At 44.1% G+C, this 23089-nt stretch overlaps 3 protein-coding genes across 22 annotated transcripts in view; all 3 read left to right on the top strand.

Annotated features, from left to right (window-relative positions):
• LOC117752707 (SH3 and multiple ankyrin repeat domains protein 1-like) overlaps positions 1-5943 on the top strand; it is a 40830-nt gene extending 34887 nt beyond the window's left edge. For 5 of the 9 annotated variants that reach the window (XM_034570292.1, XM_034570289.1, XM_034570288.1 and 2 more), the window contains 3 exons: positions 5-3203; positions 3297-4193; positions 4469-5943. In XM_034570292.1, the coding sequence (XP_034426183.1) occupies positions 5-3203; positions 3297-4193; positions 4469-4520 (4148 nt within the window). In that variant the 3' untranslated portion in view covers positions 4521-5943. Of the gene's footprint in view, positions 1-4; positions 3204-3296 lie in introns of all 9 variants that reach the window. The other 4 variants (XM_034570287.1, XM_034570286.1, XR_004612123.1 and 1 more) reach the window with 3 other exon arrangements.
• Positions 5944-7925: 1982 nt separating this feature from the next.
• On the top strand, positions 7926-14010 carry LOC117752868 (protein kinase C and casein kinase substrate in neurons protein 1-like). 7 transcript variants are annotated; one of them, XM_034570581.1, is made up of 11 exons: positions 7927-8113; positions 8516-8521; positions 9595-9695; positions 9821-9977; positions 10234-10469; positions 11221-11376; positions 11805-11980; positions 12097-12217; positions 12580-12647; positions 12783-12862; positions 13363-14010. In XM_034570581.1, the coding sequence occupies exons 3-11, from the start codon at positions 9639-9641 to the stop codon at positions 13473-13475; spliced, it is 1164 nt and encodes a 387-aa protein (XP_034426472.1). In that variant the 5' UTR covers positions 7927-8113; positions 8516-8521; positions 9595-9638; the 3' UTR covers positions 13476-14010. The 7 variants fall into 7 exon arrangements, with proteins under 7 accessions (XP_034426474.1, XP_034426472.1, XP_034426470.1 ...); XM_034570583.1 differs by lacking the exon at positions 8516-8521 and having other exon boundaries at positions 7926-8127; positions 9624-9695; XM_034570579.1 differs by lacking the exon at positions 8516-8521 and having other exon boundaries at positions 7927-8127; positions 9601-9695.
• Positions 14011-14164: 154 nt separating this feature from the next.
• Positions 14165-22985, top strand: LOC117752866 (circularly permutated Ras protein 1-like). Of its 6 annotated transcripts, none has more exons than XM_034570572.1 (21): positions 14165-15053; positions 15354-15448; positions 16141-16398; positions 16984-17205; positions 17307-17438; positions 17533-17613; positions 17715-17788; positions 17976-18140; positions 18238-18279; positions 18421-18510; positions 18761-18912; positions 19051-19132; positions 19579-19709; positions 19845-19929; positions 20034-20140; positions 20664-20776; positions 21337-21475; positions 21971-22111; positions 22432-22525; positions 22609-22635; positions 22728-22985. In XM_034570572.1, exons 1-21 carry the CDS (start codon positions 14953-14955, stop codon positions 22818-22820), a joined length of 2424 nt encoding a protein of 807 aa, XP_034426463.1. In that variant the 5' UTR covers positions 14165-14952; the 3' UTR covers positions 22821-22985. The 6 variants fall into 6 exon arrangements, with proteins under 6 accessions (XP_034426463.1, XP_034426466.1, XP_034426465.1 ...); XM_034570575.1 differs by having other exon boundaries at positions 15350-15448; XM_034570574.1 differs by having other exon boundaries at positions 14165-15055; positions 15350-15448; positions 21358-21475; positions 22731-22985.
• Positions 22986-23089: the final 104 nt, after the last annotated feature.

The raw sequence follows: 23089 nt of genomic DNA, 5'->3' as shown, positions 1-23089 counted from the left end.
TCAGGTGTAACCGAGGAGGAGAGGCAGTACTTACACCCCCCTGCTATGAAGCTGGCTCGCAGCCTGTCAGTGCCGGGACCGGAGGAAATCCCCCCACCCCCTAACACATCTGCTCCAGAACCACCTTTATCTGCAGGCCCTCATCCTGTGAGAGGGCCTGCTATGCCCATACCCCCTGTATCTCAAGCCCACTACCAGGCCCACTCCCAGCCAGGGCCTTCTACTCAAGCTGGCTGGGAGAGGGGAGGCACTGGTGGGATGAACCAGCAGGCCATGGTCCCTACTCTCAGGAGACAATCGGAGGGACCGGAGGCATCCAGGAGAGGTGGTGGCAAGATGGGAGGGTTACGGAGAGGCTATAGCAGCGCTACGCCACCAACAAGCGCTAAACCTAAGGCCCCACAGGCACCGCAACATCAAGCGCACACGGCCAACCGGGAGCAGGCTGGAGGAGTTGGCAGGGGCGGAGCCAGGAGGGGTGGTCGAGGGGCTCTGATGAAGCAGTCAAAAGTGGAAGATGGGCTGCGACAGCAAAGAGTTAAAGGAGGTGCTGCAAAAGAGAAGAGCTCGATTCCCATTCCTACCATTATCGTCAAAGCGCCCTCAACAAGCAGCAGTGGCCGTAGCAGCCAGGGAAGCAGCATGGAAACTGATACCTCCCATGATGTAGTAGACCACACCTCAGCTGATGCAACCCCAGACATCCCCAACACCAGTCTACCATCACCACTCACCTCCTCACCACCTCAGCCCCCGACATCCTCTTCCTTGCCTTCGTCAACTGTCGCCCCCTCTGTTTCCTCAAATCAAAACCTGGAAAACTTGGATTACACTTCAATTTTTGGTACAGCCTTTGGGGGAGGAGGAGGGGCACGCAGAGAAAGAGAACGTTTTCGAGATATGAGAAGAAAGAGCGCTTCTTTCTTCCTATCATCTGAGGAGGATATTCAAGGAGAGGCAGGAGGAGGAGCAGGAGATGGAGGAGGAGCACTAGGGGTAAGAATTCAGCCTTTGCAGGGCTCACAAGTGGATGTACCCATGCCTCGACTCCGGCCCTCGAAGTCTATAGATGAGGGCATGTTTTCTGGAGACAACTACGTCAACTATTCCAGCAGCATGCCCCCAGCCTTTGGCCTGCCTGAGTATTCCTCCCCTGTCCTTGGTCAGGATGGACAGCCCAAGTCTGCCCCCTCAGTGTATGGCACCCAGCCAGCTACTACTTTCATCCATCCGCTTACAGGAAAAGTTCTCGATCCTTCATCACCACTTGGCCTGGCCCTAGCTGCAAGAGAAAGAGCCTTAAAAGATGACCGCCGGACACGCCGAGAGGACAGACACTTTGGTCGGCAGATGTCCACTGTGGGAGCATTCCCAACCCCTGTTCAGACCCCAGCTCCTTCCCTATTTGCAACCCCCACACAATCGACCTACACTTCACCTGTGTCGCTCCAACTAAGCTCCACCACCACCTCGCCTGCATCTCTGAGCCGGCCACAGTCACCAAGGATATTACGTTTGGGAGGAGGAGGTGGGGATAGGACTGAGAGAGAAAAGGAAGGAGGGCCCAGAGAGGGTCTTCGAGTTCGCTTTTCAGAGGACAGAACCAATCAATATTCAACCCAGTATTACCCACAGAGTCCCAGGGAGAGAGAAAGAGAAAAGGAGTTGTACGACAGCAGACCTGCTTCATCCATACAGCCTCCTCCACCTCCGGCTCAACCTGCCCCCCGCAGACCTTCCTTTCTGCAGATGGACAGCACTTCAAACACCAGCTACATCCCTCAGTACACTGTCCCCACAGCCCCAGCACAGACAGATCAAGCTATGGGGGATGTAAGAGTAGGGTCGGGTGGAGGTCTAGGACTGATGGTTCTCCCTCCACCAGCTCCGTCAATAGACGCAGATGATGAGTTTGTTTTTGCAGATCCCTTGCCCCCTCCTATACAGTTTGCTAATGGTAAAAGAGAGAGAGGCCAAGAGTTTACTCAGCGCCATCAATATCCAAGTCAACACTCTGCTGCTGTTGCTCCACCTCCCCCACCACCTCTTCCATCTCCCAAGCCCTCAAATGTTCCCCAATCCTCTTCACAGGGTGGTGACTCTGCTGCCTCCAGCCTTACCTCCTATGACAGCGAGGTAGCCAACCTCACACAGTCAGCTCTCTCTCCATCTTATCCATCCCCTCAGATATTTCCCCCTTCCTCCACTACTACCACCACCTCTATTGCTGCTCTGCCTCCTTCACTACACAGACCTCAGCCCATGTCCCATTCTCATGCCTATTACAGCGGCGTTAATGACCCCTCAGTAGGTGGCCACACTCTTGCCCAGGACAGAGGTACGGCGGCCCTCACCACCACCATGACATATGCTACCACAACCATGACAGCCACTGTTGCCGCCACCACTACAACCTCACCTGCATCCTCTGACTACAGCATCAGCCTGGCTGGGCCCAAGGCTGGCCTCACCGCCGGGGGTAAAGCTGCAGACCACACTCATCACACCAATATTATATCCAAGAGCGGAGACTGGCAAGACGGTGTGGTGGATTCTGGGATTGAGGAGCTGGACAGTCACAGCAGCAGCGACCACCATTTAGAAATGCTGGGACTGAGTGGTTTGAGAGGAGAGAGGGGAGGGGTTGGAGGAGACGGTCGAGGAGGAGAGATGGAGAAAAGTAGCGAACATCAGGATCCTTGTACAACCTACTCAGGTGGGCAAACATTTGAGGTGCACAGTGCCAAACTGGCAAACCCTGTGTTTCCAAAGATGACTCATTACAAGGAGGGAGGAGGGAGGGGCCAGTCTGTAGCACTACGCAGGCAGAACAGCACCAACCCTGCTCCACTGCAGTTGCACAGACAAAGCAACCTAGAGGACGCCAGGCTAGATGAAGCTCTCATAGATGAGAGGAAGCAGAGTCGATCCAAAATGGAAGATGGCTTTAGCACAGCTCTGGCCGCCTGCTTAGAAAGACCTATTGACACCCGATCGGTTGGCTGGGGTGAGGTCGAGGAGCATGAGCAAGGTGGAGGAGTCCAAAGAGGTGGTATGGTCTTGGAGGGCCGCAGGCTGCACTCACCTCTTTCTGGTGTGAAGGCCAGCATCATTACTGAGCTAAGCTCCAAGCTGCAACAGATGAGTACCATGAAGAGTATGGATGACTGGAGCCACACTCCAAAATCACCCACCATGCATAGGTTTGTTTGTTGTCCTAAAAATAACAGTTTTTATATCTGTTTTTATCTGTTGTAAGAATTTAATATTCACAGGTGCATTTTTGTGTCTTTCAGGTATTCAGCAGATTTTACTGATGCGTATCACAGCCCCCCCACCGGCCGCTCCACCTCGCCATTACCCACCTACTCCCCACAGCACCGTCAGATCCTGACACCCAACCTTTCAGCCACCCCTTCTATGTCCCCTACTCCTCAAGTACCAGTTCAGCGCAGCTGGACCCGATCCCCTTCCCCACAGATGCCTACATCTCCGGTTCTTTCCCACCCTCCCCATTCCCCGACCTACTGCCCATACCCAACATCGCCGAAGCATCGCTCCAAGTTCCGTAGACAGACTTTTGATTTCCAGTGCAGTCCCACTAAGGAGATGCGGTCCTCAGTCTCTAGGCGCCGTGCTCCAAGCCCTCTCATCTATAACACCGAACAACCAAACTCCACCCCGCCTAGGCCCTCCTCACTCCCCATACTTCCCACTACACCTGTCTACAACAACCCGTTTGACTTTCCCGGGCCCCTCACTCCTCCTTCACCTGGCCTCCCTCTAGGAGACACCTACCAGGCCTCAACACCTCCATTGTACTCCCCAGCCGGTGTTCCAAGCCAAAATCCCCTACTTGTCTCCCGCTCTCTCTCCCCCACCCACTTTCTCTCTGGAGCCTCCTCCCCAATGCATTTGCCCCTCAGCCCATCTTGTCTCAACTATCCCCATCTCACCCCTCCTCCACCAGCCAAACCCTTTGCCGTCAAACCCCTGCCCTTCTGGACCAAGTACGACGTTGCAGACTGGCTGGCTTATCTAAACCTGAGTGAACACAGGGAGCGTTTTATAGACAATGAGATTGATGGATCGCATCTGCCTTCGCTCACCAAGGACGACTTCTTGGACCTGGGAGTGACACGCGTGGGACACCGAATGAACATCGAGAGGGCACTGAAGAAACTCACTGACAGGTGAGGGAGGACCACTAGACTCTGGAACACATAGAGGCAACGGGATCAAAAGGTCAAAAAGGAAGGTGAAGGAAAGTCAAAGTGTCTCATTCCTTCCATAGCTGGACCTTCCCCTTTGTTCATTCGATGCATATAATTTGATAAGTTATTCCATCTTCCCTCCATCCCTCTCTCTCTCTTTATTAATCTGTTTTATCAACCCTATTTAGTTTGCTTCATCTTTATTTCATTTCTGCCCATTCTTATTCTTTGATTTGCCCTCCCTCTCTTCCCAGGCGGCTCTCCTCTCCTTTGCATCTCACTACTTCTCCCCGAGACACAGACTGAGAGAGCGAAGGGGAGGGACTGAACAGTGGACATCAACAGGCTGAATTAAGACAGTTCTGGACATGTGGGGGGGGGGCTATTTCAAATTTGCTTCACATGTAAAGACTATTGTTATGAGACTTGTGGATTTCTGGTCAAGAAAGGGTATGAAGAAATGAAGAGGATACAAAAACAACGCTCTCCAACTGAAAGATTCTTTAAAACTTTTGACGGACAGGCATTTAATTAACACACCGTTTTGTGCTGTAAAAGACGGGTACGCTCACATCGAATGACGGATGGATTCTCGCACCGTCTGCAGCTCAGCAGCACCGAGAAAACTTTGGTCTGTGTTCGAAGACAAGTTGAAAAGGTGCATCTTAAAGGGTGAACCCCTATGAAGTGTTGTTTTCTGGTGAAAAGAGAAACATTAGAGCCACATCATGACATCAGTTTTGTAGCTTTAAGTATATGGGTGTGAGTACTGCAGCCAAAGTCAGAATATGAGATAAAGGGGTTTTGTTTGTAAATGATGCTAGAGGAAAATGATAGACAACAATAGTATTCTTTTTATATATTTGCCATATACCCCCAAAGGATTCCCCCAGTAGGCTTTGTATGTACGTACTTTGCGAGCACTAAATATATCTTACATGTTAAACTGGATTCACTATTAGTAGAACCATTTGTTTTGTACTAAGTGCTGATCGCAATCATTCATTTCAAACAGGTCAGGGTATTTTAAACTGTTGAATTGAAGGTATGAATAATGAGGGCATACAGATGTTGAGACAATGTTGTTAGGAAATGAGCTGCTATTATTTTCCTAATCATTCTATAGAAAAGGAGAGACAGTATTTGAGAGCAACTGAAACAGGTCTGCATGTCACTTCAAGCTGCAAATCGCTCTTTAGACTTAATGGGTGTTCACGGCCATAGCACAGGTCAAGGGATGGATCCATCCTCTCTGATGCCATAATGTTGAGCGCTCTCTCTCACACAGCAGGTGATCAAAAAGGGCTTTTTACGGCTACTCTGTCTGCCTGACTTCCTCAACCTTCAGCCCCTGTGAGTCCGTGTGTGTCTGATTTTGTGCGTACGTGTTCGTCGGCCTGCGTCGGTGGCTAAATGCTTCCCCTGACCTACACCTTTTTCGATTTCTATGGCCTTTTCCAAAACATATTTATAACAGTCAGCGAACAAGACTTTTCTCACCAGTTGACAATCCCAGTGTTTCCCCTGTTCCACACATAACCCTTCAAAAAGAAAACGCTCTGACCCACTTTAAAAAAAAGTTTTTCCTTTTCCAAAGTCAAAACTGTATATGTTTCATAGAGGTGAACATGAACACCCTGCATTTTTTTTTTTTTTTACATGCCAGTTTAGCCGTTCCTTGCAGAGAATTCAACACATCATTTATAGATCTATATGTAATGATGATGATGACAATGATAAAAAATATAGTATAATAAAGATAATATTATTAAGTATTTAATCATTTTTAAGAATCTCTGTCTTCCAGTTAGTGTGGACAAATTCTTTGATGCTTCGTTTGGTTTATGTTTTAATTTGGGGTTTTCAGTCAATGCTTTCTCTACTGCTCTCCAGTGAAGCTGACACGTTATTTAATGTATATTCTCTCTATGTGAGTTTACAAATAACGACTCTGTTCTCATGCTGAGTTGCCTCGATGCTTTTACACGATGGATGCTATTCCAGGGAAGTGGAAGGACTGAGCAGTAGTGTAGAAAGCATAACATGCTATGAATTAAAGAGTATTTTAGGTCTAGCATAATGCATTATGAATATGACTTCATGCAGTATGAGTGTAAGTATGCAGAGATAAAAAGGTATATATATAAATTATATATATAAAGTTTTGTTTTAACTAAAACAGTATAAAAGTTGATAGAGGTACAACTAAGGTGTTGAAATAAATGCTAAGATAAACTCTGACCCTGCCATGATTCTCATTTCTCCTTGGATTCCCTCCTCTGACAGTTTCACATAATGATCCAATTTAAAGTGCTGTGTTTGAACTGAGTCAATTGGCAGCGGCTCGTTTTAGCCCCACGGTCGTTCGGCACAACATTGTTTTCAGGTTCCTGGATTATTTTCCCATCGTGCTCAGTGAGGTAAAAGGCACAAAAGAGGGGAGCTCATGGGGAGGGAGAAGATGAGATGGCTTAATTCAAAGCGAGCAGTGGCTGCGTTCATGCAGCAAACCAAGAGACGCCTGTAAGGCATGGAGAAGGATGATAAACAACTTGGAAGACTGTGATATTGTTTTCGAGAGCTGTGGCCAGTTCACTGTTGAAAACTGTAAATACTATTAACTGCGTCCTTGTGTTCCTGTAGATGGGGTTTGCTCATAGGTAGTAAAAGTTCAGATATCTGGGTTTGCTCTTCTCGCAGTATGACAGGAGGATAAAAACTTCCACTACTCATGTGGGTTTGATTAGGTTTTTATATTTTACTTTATTTATGTGATCTGACTCATTTCTGTTCAGTCACCAGGTCACTCCATACTGTTTTCATTGAGACAACTTCTCTGCTAGAAGCTACAGACGACCCTAACAAGTTAAAGTAGAATCCATCAGGTGTCACACGCTGCTTTCACACATACACTGAATTCCAGTTTTCATTTTCCTGGAAATTCCCAGGTTGTTGCGAACGCATATGTCCGAGTTAGTTGCACCGTAAAATGTCCTGAAGGGGCCCATATGAGAATACAACTGGAAAATTCACAGCCAATGAGAATGGGAATGTTGATGTTTCTAAACACATGACGAACGGAAATGTACAAATATCTCAGGATGAAAAAAAGAGCTATACACGTAGAAGATGCTCTGAAGTTGATATCAAAACTCAGCCAACACAAGTACAAAAGAATATATTTTATCTTATCAGTTTTGGAACAGTGGTCCCCAAGATACTGTTGGAAGAAGCTGTTGAGATTAGTGGATTTTTGAAAACGTCTAATTTTAAACAGTATTTATTGCAGAGAGGAAATCTAGACCAGATGCCGTCATCAGTAAACAAAGTGTAACTCTGGATGACACAGGCAAATATCCAGAAGAGTGCAGATGCAGAATAAGTAAACAGAGAACATGATGCATATTCCCCCCCTCTTTGACGGCCTCTCTTTCTAGGCCTGACCAGAGAGGGAATGGCAGGTCACAGAGGAGCACAGGGCTAATCTGGCAGTTCATGGGTAACCCCCTGCTCCCACCCTCGCCTCTGCTGTCACACACACTCACTAATAAGCTCACATGACAGTGTGCCACACTGACACAATACTGTGACCAGCGGACGGTCAGAATGAAGGTCCAGCATCTCATTAGCACCATATTTAGAGAGACAGAAGGAGGGTTGGGCAGGGAGGAGAGAAGGAGGGGGATTCTTCCAGCTGTTTGTTTTTTTCTAATAGCACAGTGGAGAAAGTGAGAGGGGTGATTGTCAAAGATAGGAGGGAGACCTGAACAGCCTGACAGGAGGAAGCCAATGAGTTAAAGAAGCAAGGCATGAGATTGAAGTGAGGGCAGAGAGGGGAAAGAGGAAGAAGAGTTAATCCTGGAATGATTGAGAGCTAGAGTATCACAGCTGACGTGGGAGCGGGGCAAGAAAGGTAAGTTTCCTCCTCCTGAAGCCAATAAGCAGGAGAGCGACTGCCATGAAAATGCATGTTTAATTTTTCTCTCTCTCCGCGTGTTTGAATTGTCATTGCGTCTCACGCCCACTTTCAGATCAACAACGTGTGTGTGTGTAACTTTAAGTGCCAAGGGAAAATTGGGTCAGTGAGAGGGGAGAGGGGGAGAGAAGCCTGCGTTAGAGGAGGAGAGACGCACTGGGAGAGGGGGAGACGGACAGAGAAATGAAGGGAAATCCTCTGTAGCCCTTGAACTACAGTAACAAGTGGTCACTTGAGTAATCACTGGTGATTCAGAGAGACATGTAAGTGCCGGTTGCTCACAGGCTTGACTGCTCTGCTGCCTTTTGCTTCTTCTTGGCTTGAGGATAGAAGATTATTTGGCATTGAAATACTTTGCTGTGGTGATGCAGGCTGAGCTGTTGAGTTCTATCTCAAACCTCTTCTTTTCCCTGTGCATGGACAACTACAGGAACAGGATAAAGTTTAAAATTGGGAAAAGGAATTGTGAAAAGACAATATGAAGAACAGTTAGCTGAGGGAAAGACGCTCCTACATGAGCCTGACTCTCCGTCATGCTCAGTCTTGTGATGAGGTGTGGTTAGTCACTTTCATATTACTCAGCCAGCTATGTGTGTGTGTGTGCCTGGACAGAAATAGGCCCAAGTGTGCGTGTCTGTGCATGCATTTCCCTGCTTTTCTTCGAGATGCCTCTCACCCGCCAACATATCTGCCACATGTGCTTCAATTTACATGCTGTGCAAAACAAAAAATGTGTGCTATCTGGACAAGTTATTCCTTTCAAATCCTACATTCCGTTTGGTTTGCCAGATCGGTAAATCTACCCCTGCTGCGCTCATGGTCTCTGTATCGAATCGAGTCAGAGCAGGAGACAGTTGGTTCTAATAGGCCTTTATTAGCCGGAGCAAAGGGAAAGATGACCTTTCTATGCTGTTTATTTTGGGAAGGCAACAGGAAGAATGCCAGAGCAGCTGTTCTATTCCTGCTGGCAGATCCCACCCCTGTGAATTCCAGTCTGCCACTGCAGCGACACTCCCCTTACTCACGCAGCGGGTTCGGATGTTCCTGAGTACTGTACAGTGTAAATAACACCTCGTCAGAATCTTCTAAGTTGTTATGGCAATAAGCTCAGCAACGTCCACACACACACACACACACACACACACACACACACACACACACACACACACACACACACACACACACACACACACAACGCAAGCCATCAGCTGCCAATCATTTCCTATCATGCCCTAGATGGAGAACAGCTCTGTTTATGAGGAAGCCTGCCGTATCTGCACATTACACCGTGTAGACGTCCAACCTGTTCCATGATAATCAGTGTCACTTGCCTGCCAATAAAAACCCTCTCTTTCCCTGCTCGATATGCATCTTAACCTGTCTGGCAACTCTCTTGTATCACACAAACAGCTATCGTTTGCTTTCCGAGACAGACACGTTCCGAAAAAATGGCGAACCTCCCCAAAGAGCCCGCCGAAGATGCCAAGAAACAGAGCTTCTGGATGGTGAGGATTATATTTATCATCAAAATCTAAGAAAACTACCGCCCTAGGATCCGCTTGTTAATCCAAAACAGTACCCGAGTGCTTGTGGCTGGCTTGTTACACATGATCTCCGCCTCTCCTTGCAGACGGGGAATTATGTGCGCACAGTGCACAGAACTGAACAGTCCTTCCAGGCCTGCAACGACATCGTGGCCTGCTTCACGGAGAGGGCGAAGGTAGAGAAACAGTACGCCCAGCAGCTCAGCCAGTGGAGCAGCAAGTGGAAGACCATAGTCGATTCACGTGAGTATGAGAAACCGCGTGATTGCTGCACGGCCATGGTGGCCTAACATCAGAGCACATGCACTCCCGGGCCCTTTTGATCATCTCAGCTTGCTCTCATCAAGTTAAAATTGCCTCTTTGGTCGCATTAAATGAGTGCATGTGTTGCTTGTTTGAAAAGCTCCAGTGGACAAATGGAGGCCATTATTTCTCTATTGTTTCCATGACTCACCGCTATTATTTCATTTCTCCGTCTGTCTTTTTTTCACCTCCCCAGGGCCACTTTATGGCTCCCTCATGAGGGCGTGGCAGTGCTTCTTCACCTCCACCGAGCGCCTGTCCACCCTCCACTCCTCCATCTCCCAGTCACTCACCGCTGAGGAGGGGAAGCAAGTGAAGACCTGGCAGAAGGAGACCTTTCCCAAAAAAATCTTTTGTGGGTTCAGGGAGAGCTACGACAACAACACCAGCTTTTCTCGAGCCCAAAAACCCTGGTCCAAAAAGCTCATAAAGGTCCAAATACAAATCATTTACATTGTGTGTGTGTGTGTGTGTGTGTGTGTGTGTGTGTGTGTGTGTGTGTGTGTGTGTGTGTGTGTGTGTGTGTGCATGCTAGTAATGCCTGTCATAAGTAGTAGTTATTATAGTTTCGACTATATCTAATGGTCTTCATTAGCGAAATTAGCTATTTCAGCTTTTTCAAAGTAATGGATTACTTTGTAATTAATACATTTCATACAAAGTAACGATTTAATTACAAAAGTAAGAGAAAAGTTAATCTGACCACATGCTAGCTTCATTTTTACTGTACAAGCATGAGCGGTAATAATCTTCTCTTGTAACTTTCAGCAAGAAATCAATTTACCCATAATGTCAATCCTCGAAATTATACATATATTTTCCTATATTTAAAGTACATGCAACTTGAACTTACATAAAAAAGCTAATTTAACTTTGACTTGAAATTTTGGAAGAAAGATTAAATAAATAAAATATGTGCATAAATGAGATGTTGCAGTATTACAGGGAGTTTTGCACTGGACTGTTTCTATGCAGACACTGAATATTAAACAGATGTTATATATATTAATATATTAAAGGTAATTAGTGAGCTTTATAAGCTAATTGCCAGATGTTGCATATACAGACGAGAGCGCGATCAATCTTTCCACTTTCCACAACAATTCCAACAATCCAGCACATTTCCCATAATGTCAGACCCCTGACTCATGTAAATATCTATATGTGCATGTTTATTCAACAGCTGGAGAAGGTCCGAGTCGCATACCATAAGTCGTGTCAGAGGGAGCAAGCAGCGGTGGAGAAAGAAAAACAAGCAAATGAAAACACCGAGATGAGTCCGGAGAAAAAGCAGAAGATCACAGAGGCCAGAGAAAAGGCCAGAGAGGAGAAGGAGAAGGTGAGGAGAGACGTTCACGCACTTCGCCATCTCACTCCAAGTTAGCCATGCATGTTCAATAAAGAATTCACTCACAGCACATTTCCATTTAAATCACACGTCCCGATTCACCGCGAGATCAACATGCTGCATTCCAAGAAAGATGTGCTGGCCCCGCTGCATGTTGCCATATTTATTCACTTCAGGAACTAGCAACTCCAAACACAAGCCCCAGCCTTAGATATCTGTTCCAGGCCTTTTCCTTGTATGGAGATGTGTTATTGTTACTCTGCTCAGTGTTTATGGAGCCCAGCATGGGAACAGGGAAGAGCACCCGATGATTTATACTTTTAAGATCCCCCTCCATTTAAGAAACACAGGGGATGTTGTTCCTGAGGGAGAGTATGGCCACCTCTCATCATAAGACTGTTCCTCTGACCTGCCCGCAGAATAAAGAGTGCTACGAGAAAATGCTGGAGGATGTGACGACCTACACGCCTCGCTACATGGAGGAGATGGAGGCCATTTTTGAACAGTCGCAGGAGGAGGAGAAGAAGAGGATCGACTTTCTGAAGGAGGCTTTCCTCTCCATCCACAGGCACCTGGACGTCACCAACAATGAGAGGTGAGCAGGCGTCCATCAGAGGCCTGGGTGCTTGTAGAGCTTGCAGATGGATGGGTTCATACATTTAAGTGCTTATTGAGTCGTGATAAACATCCAACTCCATGTCTCTGTGTCAGTGTGAAGGCGGTGTACAGTGAGCTCCATCAAACTCTGATGTCCATCGATGACCAGGATGATCTCAAATGGTGGAAGAACAACCGAGGCCCCGGCATGCCCACCGACTGGCCGAAGATTGAGGTGTGGTACAAAGTTACACTGCAAACCAGAGGAGAAAACTACGTACATGTGCAGAAAAACACAATTTAAAAGACAAAACAATTGAATTATACGTACATAAGACTTTCTGAAGCAGATAAACACCAGAAACTGAAGGTGACGATATCAAATTAAATCTCAAACATTTCAGTGTTTTTCTAATTCTCACCTCAGTTAAAGAAAAACGTGCTCTTACTCATGAACTATAACCCATTAAAACAACCTCTCTCCTTGGAAATGTAACATTTTGCATATGAATGTGCATTTTCACAAAGGCATGATAGTATTTATAAATCTCAATACATTGTCAATACATTTAAAACCCAAACTTTTATCGTTGTCAGGAATGGGTCCCACCAGTAAAAAAGCTAAACAGAAAGAAAAGAGACCAGAAAAGAAAAGAGGGCCAACCGTAAGTAGTACTTTTCACCTAGGCTATAGTAACTATATAACTATAGTAAATTTATGTATATATATTTTTTAAATCCTAGAGATGACTTCTTTTCTGTTTTTTCACTAATTAAATGTCTGTGTCTTCTCCTGTTAGTGTGATGATCGGGGGTGTGAAGGTGCGAGCTCTGTACGACTATGCGGGAGAGGAGGGCGATGAGCTGTCCTTTAAAGCAGGTGATGCAAAGTGTTATATTCACAACACCTAAATACATTGTGTTCTACAGTCCTAGTCATGTTAAAGCTACATTCAGCATGGATATATATATATATATAATACTGATGTTACATAAAGATGTATCTGGTATCTGAAAATGATGTGAAGTGTCCTCGTGGAGCTTTAAAGGATGAAACCAACTTTCAGGATGTTTTATGAGTAAATAGATGTTTTACATATACAGGATATTCATCATATAACACATAACTACTATCTTAATCATACAGATGGCACAAATCTACAGCACTAAACATAAGTGTTGTGGCTGTAATATCATTTGCATTCTGCAGAGACAAAAACAACTATGATTGTGTTGCATTTATTGAGATATTTTGAGTACATTTAATACTTTCATGTATGAATGATAAAGTTCTCAAATCCAAAGAGAGTTGGGTGAGACCATCACAGAATGAAGACGATGCATTTCAACCAACAAACGTTTTATTTACTCTGCCCTCAGGTGAAGTGTTCCTTAAGGTTGAAGAGGAGGACGACCAGGGATGGTGTCGAGGGGTGCTGAGCGGGGGGAAGGAGGGCTTCTACCCGGCCAATTACGTCGAAGTTGCCGAGTGAAATCGCACTGTCCGAAAGTTTCGGACAAAGTTATTTCTCACAAAGAGTCATTTTTTTAATCTTCTAAAAAAATAACAATTATTATCATTTGATATCTGAAATGTTTGTGACTCTGAGTTAAGTCAGATGTAATCTGTTCCCAGCTCTTTTTGAACTGTCAAGGTTTAAGGCCTTAATATTCTAACCTAGTTAGTTTGAGTACTTCTTCAACATGAAATAACTTATGAATGACTAGTATGTAATGTTTGAGTTGTGTGTGTGTGTGTGTGTGTGTGTTTGTGTGTTTGTGTGTTTACATGCACATGTGCACATTCAAATGAAACAAAAGAGAAGAGAGGATATTTATTTACTGCCATCATGTCTGAGTCACTAGGTCACTGTAATGAAGATAACTGATAATTATACATGAGGTTTACAGTCATGAGTGCACACAAGGTTCATGTTTACTCAACACATATGTATAAGCCAAAGCACATAGATGTTTGACTGAGGAGAATGGATTTTCACAATAAATAAATAAATAATTTGTTTTGCCTGTGATCCATCTTATTGACAGAATGTTCGTTTTCTTGCAATGCCAGCAGTGTGGTTTCAGGGATGGAGATGTTGGCTGGACAATCCACCTCTTTGCTTAGGATTGAAATATCCCATTGCCAACAGGATGAGCTGTTATATCAATACTTTGGTTTATGGCCAAATCCCTGCAAAACTGATTTTCATCAGACATTACTACAGAGATGTTAGCATGGCTTCTCCCCTCTTTAGGACAGAGCTGACCGAAGACTGAATAGTAGAAGCAAAAACATACATGTATAGATTCAATCTATCACTTTCAAGTTATTCTCTGAAGTCTGTGAAGTGGTTTTCATGTTGACGGGATACGATATATCATGACGTTTGAAGTCCCTGCACATACAGATCGATATAGTTCCATGAATCAAACATCTGCCAAGCACCAATACTGAAAGACATTAAAAACAAGAACAAAAAGGTTTTTATAAAAGAAGTAATTTGGCGTAAAATACATTGTTTAATTTGAGAGTGCAACTCCTCTGTCCTCAAATCGTCCAGCATACAGAGGTCTTCTATAGGAAATGATATTGTATTACGAGCACTCTCATCCAAATTGACTTATAGACTTCCATATTTCACTAGCAGCAACGGTGTAGATTATCTCCTTTAATCTGTGTACATAGAAGAATTTCACAGGGTCGTCAATGTAGGTCGTTGTTTTACTTTGAAAGACTTATAACTTTAACATCTTCACTTAAACCTTTGACAGCTTCCCGCCCTGTTTTGCAGCTCTGCGTCATCCACCAATTGTATTTACATTCATGAATGTTTAACTCATGTCTTGCAATAAATCTGTGACTAACCACCCAACCTCTCACCCACACACACACACACACTCCACTCTACAGTGTCTTTAGTTCGAAAGAAAACCTGTTGGACAACATCTCTGTGGCTCAAACAATGAATGACAAGACGTCACACAGGAGTTGAAACATTTGTAAGACTTGGGAGAGTTTCTTGTTTATGGTTGCACTGTACCCTCAGCGTTCAAAGGACTCTCCGTGTGTGAGTATACATTATATGTGCCTTCTTTAAGAGAACTGGTTCATTTTGTATCGCATTAAGACGTTGGATGCGTTGTCTAGATTATGTTTCTTTAATGAGACTGCTTCTTAAAAGCTGTATCATTATCCACATGCTCCCCATGGAAGATCCTTCTGTTATTACTTTGATTACTTTGATTGCTATGGCTAGGATTGGATAATTACCTTTGTTATGAGTTGAAGTTGTTACCGTACACTATTTGTTGTTGTTATCAGGGGTCGTGTTGTGTTAATTATTGTCCTTTCTCTCACACACAGGCAGATCCACAATGGAATTTGCTTGTGGGTTTGTTTACGTGCCGCCAGTGACTCAGATGGACGGTCAAAGATCCAACAGCAATGTCATTAAACGCTCAGGTGTGAACTCTTTCTACTCGTATAAAAGAAAAAATACCAAACACTAACACTTGTCTAAACACACCCATGTGACATTTTTGGCTCCTGGTTGCTGGTAAGTATTTGTTTCCTGGTTTGTGATCGGTGGGATCCAGACACAGATGTTTTCCGTAGCTTCACTGGAGTTAGAAAAGTATTTCAGCTGAAACATGAACAGGAAACATCAGATTCTTTCGTCGTTCTAAAATACCTTCTTTGAAGAAATCCATTTAAGGGGAAAAGAGCTTTCACTCTGCTGTGGTCTGTCGCTGAGTCATTTCTCCTGCTGTCAGCTCCATTCTCTGACAGATGTGCAAAGGCAATCTGGGAAATGTAGGAAATCATTGTCTAAAGTATGAATTGAGAGAAAGATACAGTTTAAATGCATGAATATCAAAAACTGATGGTAAACATGTAAAAGTATCTACAGGTGGTGATTTTCCCTTGCTTCCTTCCTCAAAGCTGTCTGAGTGACTGGTTGGTTAAGTACTGTCATGTATAATGTAACCAGTGACACAGACACACAGGAGACACTCCTTTCAGATGTATTGCTCGGAATTGTATGGGTCACACTTTCTCACAGAGGAAGTTATTTTGTCTGTGATGCACATTTCTCCTGCAGGAAACTGTTCAGCATTAACTGCCGTTGAATAAATGTTTTCTTTGCCTTTTAGCTCTACTCCCTCCTTCTAACCATATTCGTCCTCGGATGCCCCCCCCTCCTCCTCCTCCTCCAACAAACTCTGCAGAAGCCAAATTGCCAAAATTCCCCACAACTACCTCCAAGATCTTTGAGCAGTTGGAGAAGAGCATACTGAAAAAGGTTGTGAAGCCCAGTGTCTTCTATGAAAATGAAGAATTTCACAATAAAACTGAGGCAGCTTTATCCGTCAATACAGCAGGCCAGCAGACGGCATCTCCTCGGAGGACAGGTACAGTGAATGTGGACAAATTAATATGTAAATCTTTGGCTGAGCACATTCAGTTTAACACCATGGCTGCGGTTGATATCTTAAAGGAGTAATTCACCCCAAAATTCTGTGTTATCCATAGCTGCCAAACAGACAGGAAAGTCTGTTAGCCGCTACTCTTACACTTATTGAAGGAAATTATTTTCTCTTCATAAACAGTCACTTAACCAAAATCAAAAACTGAAAAACAGAACATTCAAGCATCAAAAATAGATAGATAGATAGATAGATACATAGATAGATAGATAGATAGATAGATAGATAGATACATAGATAGATAGATAGATAGATAGATAGACAGATAGATAGATAGATAGATAGATACATGGATAGATAGATAGATAGATAGATAGATAGATAGATAGATAGAAAGATAGATAGATAGATAGATAGATAGATAGATAGATAGAAAGATAGATAGATAGATAGATTGACACTGATTTACACACTGATACATTGTTAGATTGATACATTGTTACATAGATACATTGATAGATTGGTCGATCAATCCATTCCTAACCGTCTGCTCCTCTCTTCTTCACCCAGCCCTTCTTCCACCCCACATGAAACCTGCAGACAACAGCCAGTCCCCTCCTGACAGCCAGCCACTCAACAGCACTCAGTCATTTGTCTATGACCTGCCAAACAAAGAGCCAGATTTAAACACCCAGCCCTGGGATCCAGACTACTCATACAGTACACCAGAAGGCACTGGGGGCGAGGTGAAGCTGCCAGACGATACTAGCACTGTGAAGGGTCCGACACCAGGTGAGCAGGCATCTTTGTTTTTCCTAATTGTACCTACATTTAACTAATTTAGGGAAGGGTTCGATCATTTTCATTTCCTCTGCTCTCACCTCAAACCCAAGCCCCAGCCCTCCCACCAAGACCCTCATTCATGAAGTCAATGCCAGAGTACCTGGTGCTGATACCCTCGTCAAGCTCAGCTGCTTCATCCTCTCAGAAATCCGCCTCAACTTCATCACTTTCCCACTCTGATGGTAAGGGTAAATACAACAGCACCTGTCAAGCTGTGAAAAGACCAATATAGGCTAGAATAAAACAAAACGCTGATTTTGAATGCTTCCCACTCAGGATCAGCAGATAAGGAGCCTCTTCCCGGGAATCCCAACGTTGTCCTAGTCAGTTTAGGGAAATTACTCTCAGAGGAGAGAGGTCAGTAAACTTTTATCATCGCCATAAAACCTTCATGAGTGGCCCTCTAGTTTCATTTTCAGTATTATTATCTGTAATGATGACAATTTGCATATTTCCAGTGCAGCCCATTGTAGGTGAACCTACCTCCTGCTCCCAGTGTGGCTCTGTGCTGGACTCCTGCTATTACAACGTGGTAAGACCAAGAGTCATTGATTTCAAATGTGAAGAACAACTGTAAATCTCCCTGTAATCACTTTGAGCGTAAGCGTTATTGATCCTTACATAATAAATAATTGGGATTAATTGGGACTGATGTGGTTCCTGTTTTGGTGTCAGACAGTGGGCTTGGTTAATGTTTCTCACTTTATGCCGAATTGCAGGTTAATAAGTGTCACTTCTGTGGAACCTGCGAGTCGACCAGCCCTCCCAGTATAGCTCCCTGTATTAACTTCCTCCTCAACCCGGATGAAAAGCCCCTGTGCGCTGCTGACGCTCTGCTGCTCTTCTGCATCGACACCTCAGGCTCCATGAGCATCACCTCCCAGGTAAAGTCACAGACCTGACATGGCCGCTGTTTATTCTTGGCCGACATTCACAAATACAACATGTGATGTCTTCAACTGATCAGATTCTCATTTGAAGGTGTCAGTAGGTGAGCAGCTTGTCCACCGATCCCGTCTCCAGGTGAGTTTTTCCACATTTCTAAAAAGGCCTTTTAACTTTGTGATACTGAAAATGAGCATGACGAGTGTAATGTCAAAATAATTGTCCAGAAATGAAATCAAGATGCTTCTGGTGAATTAAAAAATATTGTATTCAAAACAGTTTGTCCAGGAAGCTGTGATACAGTGTGTTCAGAGACTAAGTGAACAGCGACCAGACGTAAGAGTGGGGCTCATCACCTTCAACCACCAGGTACACACTGTTTTCCCCCTGATAGCTCTAGTTGTATTCCAATCTTTCAGGTTTATCTCCTGTTTATATAATCCTTTTCTGTATTTCCGTGAGTCACCGTGTCTTTTTGTCTCTCATTTGATGTCAGCGAAATGGAATTTCTTCAGTCTTCAGTTCTGTCAGGCAGCATCATTGTAATCTTGAAAAACACTTTGAATAAAATGTTTTATTGCTGTTGCTTTTCTTTATACCCTGATGTCGGTGTTGCCAGGTTATGATGCATGGCCATGAGAATGTCAAATCACATTTCCTGAGCGGAGATGAGTTGACCGACAGCCACTATCTGAAAGAGGCTGCAGCCAGTTTCCCCAGTCCACCTCCGCTCTCGCAGACCAAGGACTTCTTACAGAAACAAGTTATGGGGTATGTATATTATATTATATTGTATTTATTTGTGTGTGTGTGTGTGTATATATATGTATGTGTGTATGTTTATATGATGATACCTGTTTTATATTCAAATAACGAACATATCATCTTGATTCTGTTCTTTTTAAAAAGATTATCTGAAAGTGGGACCACAGCTCTGGGTCCAGCTGCTCTCCTGGCAATTGCAATGGCCTCCAGACAGCCAGGGTCCAATGTAGGTTTGGCTTTTCAATCTTATTTGCAATTTTATTATATGTACATAAAAACTTGGTTTATATATATATATTAAAACCCAGTTTATACTGATTTGTACTAAACCCAGTGGTTACCTCTGTTTTTAAAAGTGTTTTGTCGTACTGATTCAACAAAGCTCCTGCACACCTTAAAGTTTAGATGTGCAGATGCTTAAACATTGTTGAGTGAGAAGGAACCAGGAAGCCCTCAAAGTGTATTCAGCTTTGTAGGTTGACCCTGATCAGCATTGTGTACAGACACTTTATTTCCCCTGCATTTAACAGCCCTGAATAGATTTCTATTTATTTTATCAGAGGATTCATTCATATTTTCTTACAAACACAGTTTTGATATGGTCCTAAAGCAATTACATGTCACTTCTTCATTTTTCTATTTTCTAAAAACAATACACTCCTGATCTTGAAGGTCATTGTCTGTACAGATGGGAAGGCCAACACAGAGTTAGGAAATCTGGAGGTGGAGGACAATGATGCCCACAGCCTCCTCTCATCCACCATCTTCTACCAGGAGCTGGGGGAGTACGCTGCTAAGCAGGGGTTTGTACACATCTCTAAATCAGTATCAAGAATGGAAATGTGTGATCAAGCATATTACAGGAGTGGAGGTTCAGATGCAGCCCAGTTAAACTTCACTGTGATGAAGATGATGCTGAAATATGCTTCTTCCATTAGTGTGACGGTGTCTGTGCTGTCCATAGAGGGAACAGACTGCAGGCTGGATGAGCTGGGGCGACTCGCCGACCGCACTGGCGGCAAAGTAAGTGACCTGAGGAAACCTGTGTCGCACGAGATTCGTCGTTATTTTTTACAAATCAAGTCTTGCATTTCTAATGTCCTTGTGTTTTGACTCTTTTCCTCCAGGTGGTGATATCAAGTCCAAACCGGCTGCACCCAGAGTTCGAACAGATCATTGACAACAGGACCACAGCTACACACTGTACCGTCACATTGCTGCTGCCCAAATCACTGTAAGAGCTGCACCATGTTTCAATATAACTAAGTAGAATGGCACTCAGTGCGCATACCTCTGCAAAGGACCAGCAGTCCCATCAAATTCAAACAAGCTGTACCAAATGTACTAAATACGACTGATTTTTCTTTCATCAAGATCCATGAATAATTTCCTGGGAAATCAGTGACAATATAAAAAAAACAAAAAACATCCTATTTCACAATAATAAAGAAAGTGAAGAAGAAAACCTGGATCCAGCCCCTGATCCGGATCCGCACCAAAACTTAACGAGGTTCTTTCCTGGCCCATACTGCATCCTTCCACCAGGTTTCATGGCCATGAAGTAGTTTTTCTTACAGACAAACAAATATACAAACCAACCAACAAACAAACTGACAAAAGTGAAAACCTCCTTGCCAGAGGTAAAAATTCCTCAGGAATTGGTCTAGATGTTTGGCACATGAAAGAATTTGGAAGCACTTTGAATTACATAATTAACAAGGTCCTGCAGGATTGACAGATGTTCTCCTTTGCTGCAGACGAATGAGAGGAGAGAAGGAGTCTGGACACAAAGTGATCAGAGAGGTAGGGAATGTGGCCCCGGATACAGAGATCACCTTCCAGTTTGGAGTCAACGAACTGGACACAGAAGGTGAGAAAAGAAACTGCTGTCACCACTTACAGACTGTCTGTATTTTGAGTTTCTTTAGTTTTTCTAGTAGTAGATCTAATGCTGTCCTCAGGATTGTCACAGGTCGTGTTGTGATGTGTGCGCTGCCAGATCTTGCAGGATGCTGATTGCTGTTGCAACACTGTGAGGGAGCCAGAGTCTCTGACAAACAAAAACTAACCAGGGCAAAAAAGCTGCTATAATGAATAACAGAAGAAATCCATGTTGTGCCAATTGTGGTCAGAGAGGGATTTGGATGCACATGTAACAACCTGTTATTTCTCCAAAAAGAAAAAGACAATTCTATTAATGAAGATCTATGACCCTGACCTTTAACCTTTGATCACCAAAATCTATTCAATTCATCCGTGAGTCGATCCGAACATTTAAAGCAAATATTGAAGGAATTCTCTCCATTCGGTCTTGAGATATCATGTTCAAAAGGATGGGACGTACAGATGGACGGAACACACGCCTCCAGCAAATAGCTGTCGCAGGCATGGAGTCCTAAAAAACGATGAACCCTCTGGACTGATATCTGTGTTCTGTCTGCTTCCGCTCAGCGTCGGCTCCAGCCCCTGGAAGCCGCGTGTCCATCCAGCTGCTGATCAGGTACCGACAGAGGAACGGAGAGAAGATGCTCAGGGTGATAACTGCGAACCGAGATGTTACTGATGACAGGTGATGATGATTTTGTTTCCATAACCACGGCGCTTCACGCACTCGCACCTAGAAACACACACCGCTGCTGCACTGAGCTATCTGCATTCTTGAGGCGTTGGGAGTTTAAAGTCTTTATCTTTTGATACCTCTCATCAACGAGCCGCCCTCGGGACAACAGTTGATTGGATGTGTTATTTTACGACAATCTCGGAGAACCTTTGGGCAAAGCAGCTTTGAAAATCCAATGAGAGTGGCTGTTGCTGAGATACTGGGGCCTTCTCATCATGAAGAAATGTGTAAATCATATTTCTTATCAATTCTAACATTGAGTCCCACAGTAAATTTACCCCTCAACCCAGTCTGTCTCCGTCATATCCAGAATTAAACTCACGCATATCCTCGTCCTAGCAGCCACAAAGCGGTGTGTGTGTTTGCACTGTGATACAATGGCAAGGCTGAAGCTGTAAACGCTGAGACGCACCCTCATGATGAAAGTGTGACCGTCCTTCACAGCTCGGCGGCCCTGTCCTCCCTGTCTCTCGCCATCATTCAGCTCAACTCGTCCCAGGCCAGCGCCGCTCTGGCTGTCAGAGGCCGCATCCTGGACGCCAGGAGGGAAGGGGAGCTGCAGAGGAAGCTGATAGAGAGAGCGATGTGAGTCACAGAGGGGCGATAATGTGTGAGCAGATAAGTTATACTGAAAACTGACAACTGGTTTTAAATGAGGGCTGATTCTGTATCCATGTATACATGAAAAATAAAAAAATATAAGAGAAGTAAAAAAATAAACAGAAAAATGTTATTTTAAAAGGTTTAAAAGGGGGCGAGTGTAAAATCTCTTTTCATTAAATAACATGAGCAAAACTATAATTATTCCTGCATTTGAAGATGAATAAACTCATTGCATTCTGTTTATTAGAGTGTATTACAGTGTATCCCAGGCTGTGCAGCTCATGTGCTGTCTGTGTTTGCAGTGAATATAATCAGAGTGCCCAGGACCAACAGACTTACCAAGAATGGGTTAAAACCATGGAGCCAATATACAACAACATTCATAACTTCACACGGGTGAGTTTATACTGCACATTTATTTGATTCAGTGCTTCACATTAATCAAAACCACCAAACTTAAATGCTTATCCCCCCCCCAGAGACAATCAGTCATCTCAGACTCACAGGTAACACAATGTCCTTATACTGTCCCAAAATACTGCATTGCCCATTTTGCTTAATCTTTTTTCTGATAATTTTTCAATTCTTCTCCTGTCAGCAGTCTCTAACAGACGCTGGAGCAGCGCTGCTCTACACCATGAAGCACAGCAACAGGAAGTCCATCTCACTGAAGAACAAAGTTAAACTCTAGTTTCTACACTTTTTTACCTTGTTGGAGGCAACTTAAGTCATGAGCGACAGGGATAAATACAACTGCTGTTTGACTCTATCTGACTGTATAAATATCTGTTAAATATTATACAATGGGACTGTATCACTGTGTATCGTCTGAAAACATGCTCATCTGTGTCAAAAACATTTATTTCTCTGCGAGATTTCTTATATTTTCTGTCCGCGTTGCACACACAAACTGCTGAGGCAGTGCACAGTGTATTTGACACCTTCCCGGCGGCAGTTTGA

Source organism: Hippoglossus hippoglossus, chromosome 19 (genome assembly GCF_009819705.1).
Source record: "Hippoglossus hippoglossus isolate fHipHip1 chromosome 19, fHipHip1.pri, whole genome shotgun sequence".
NCBI classification, from domain to species: domain Eukaryota; kingdom Metazoa; phylum Chordata; class Actinopteri; order Pleuronectiformes; family Pleuronectidae; genus Hippoglossus; species Hippoglossus hippoglossus.
This window is presented reverse-complemented; position numbering and strand designations above follow the sequence as displayed.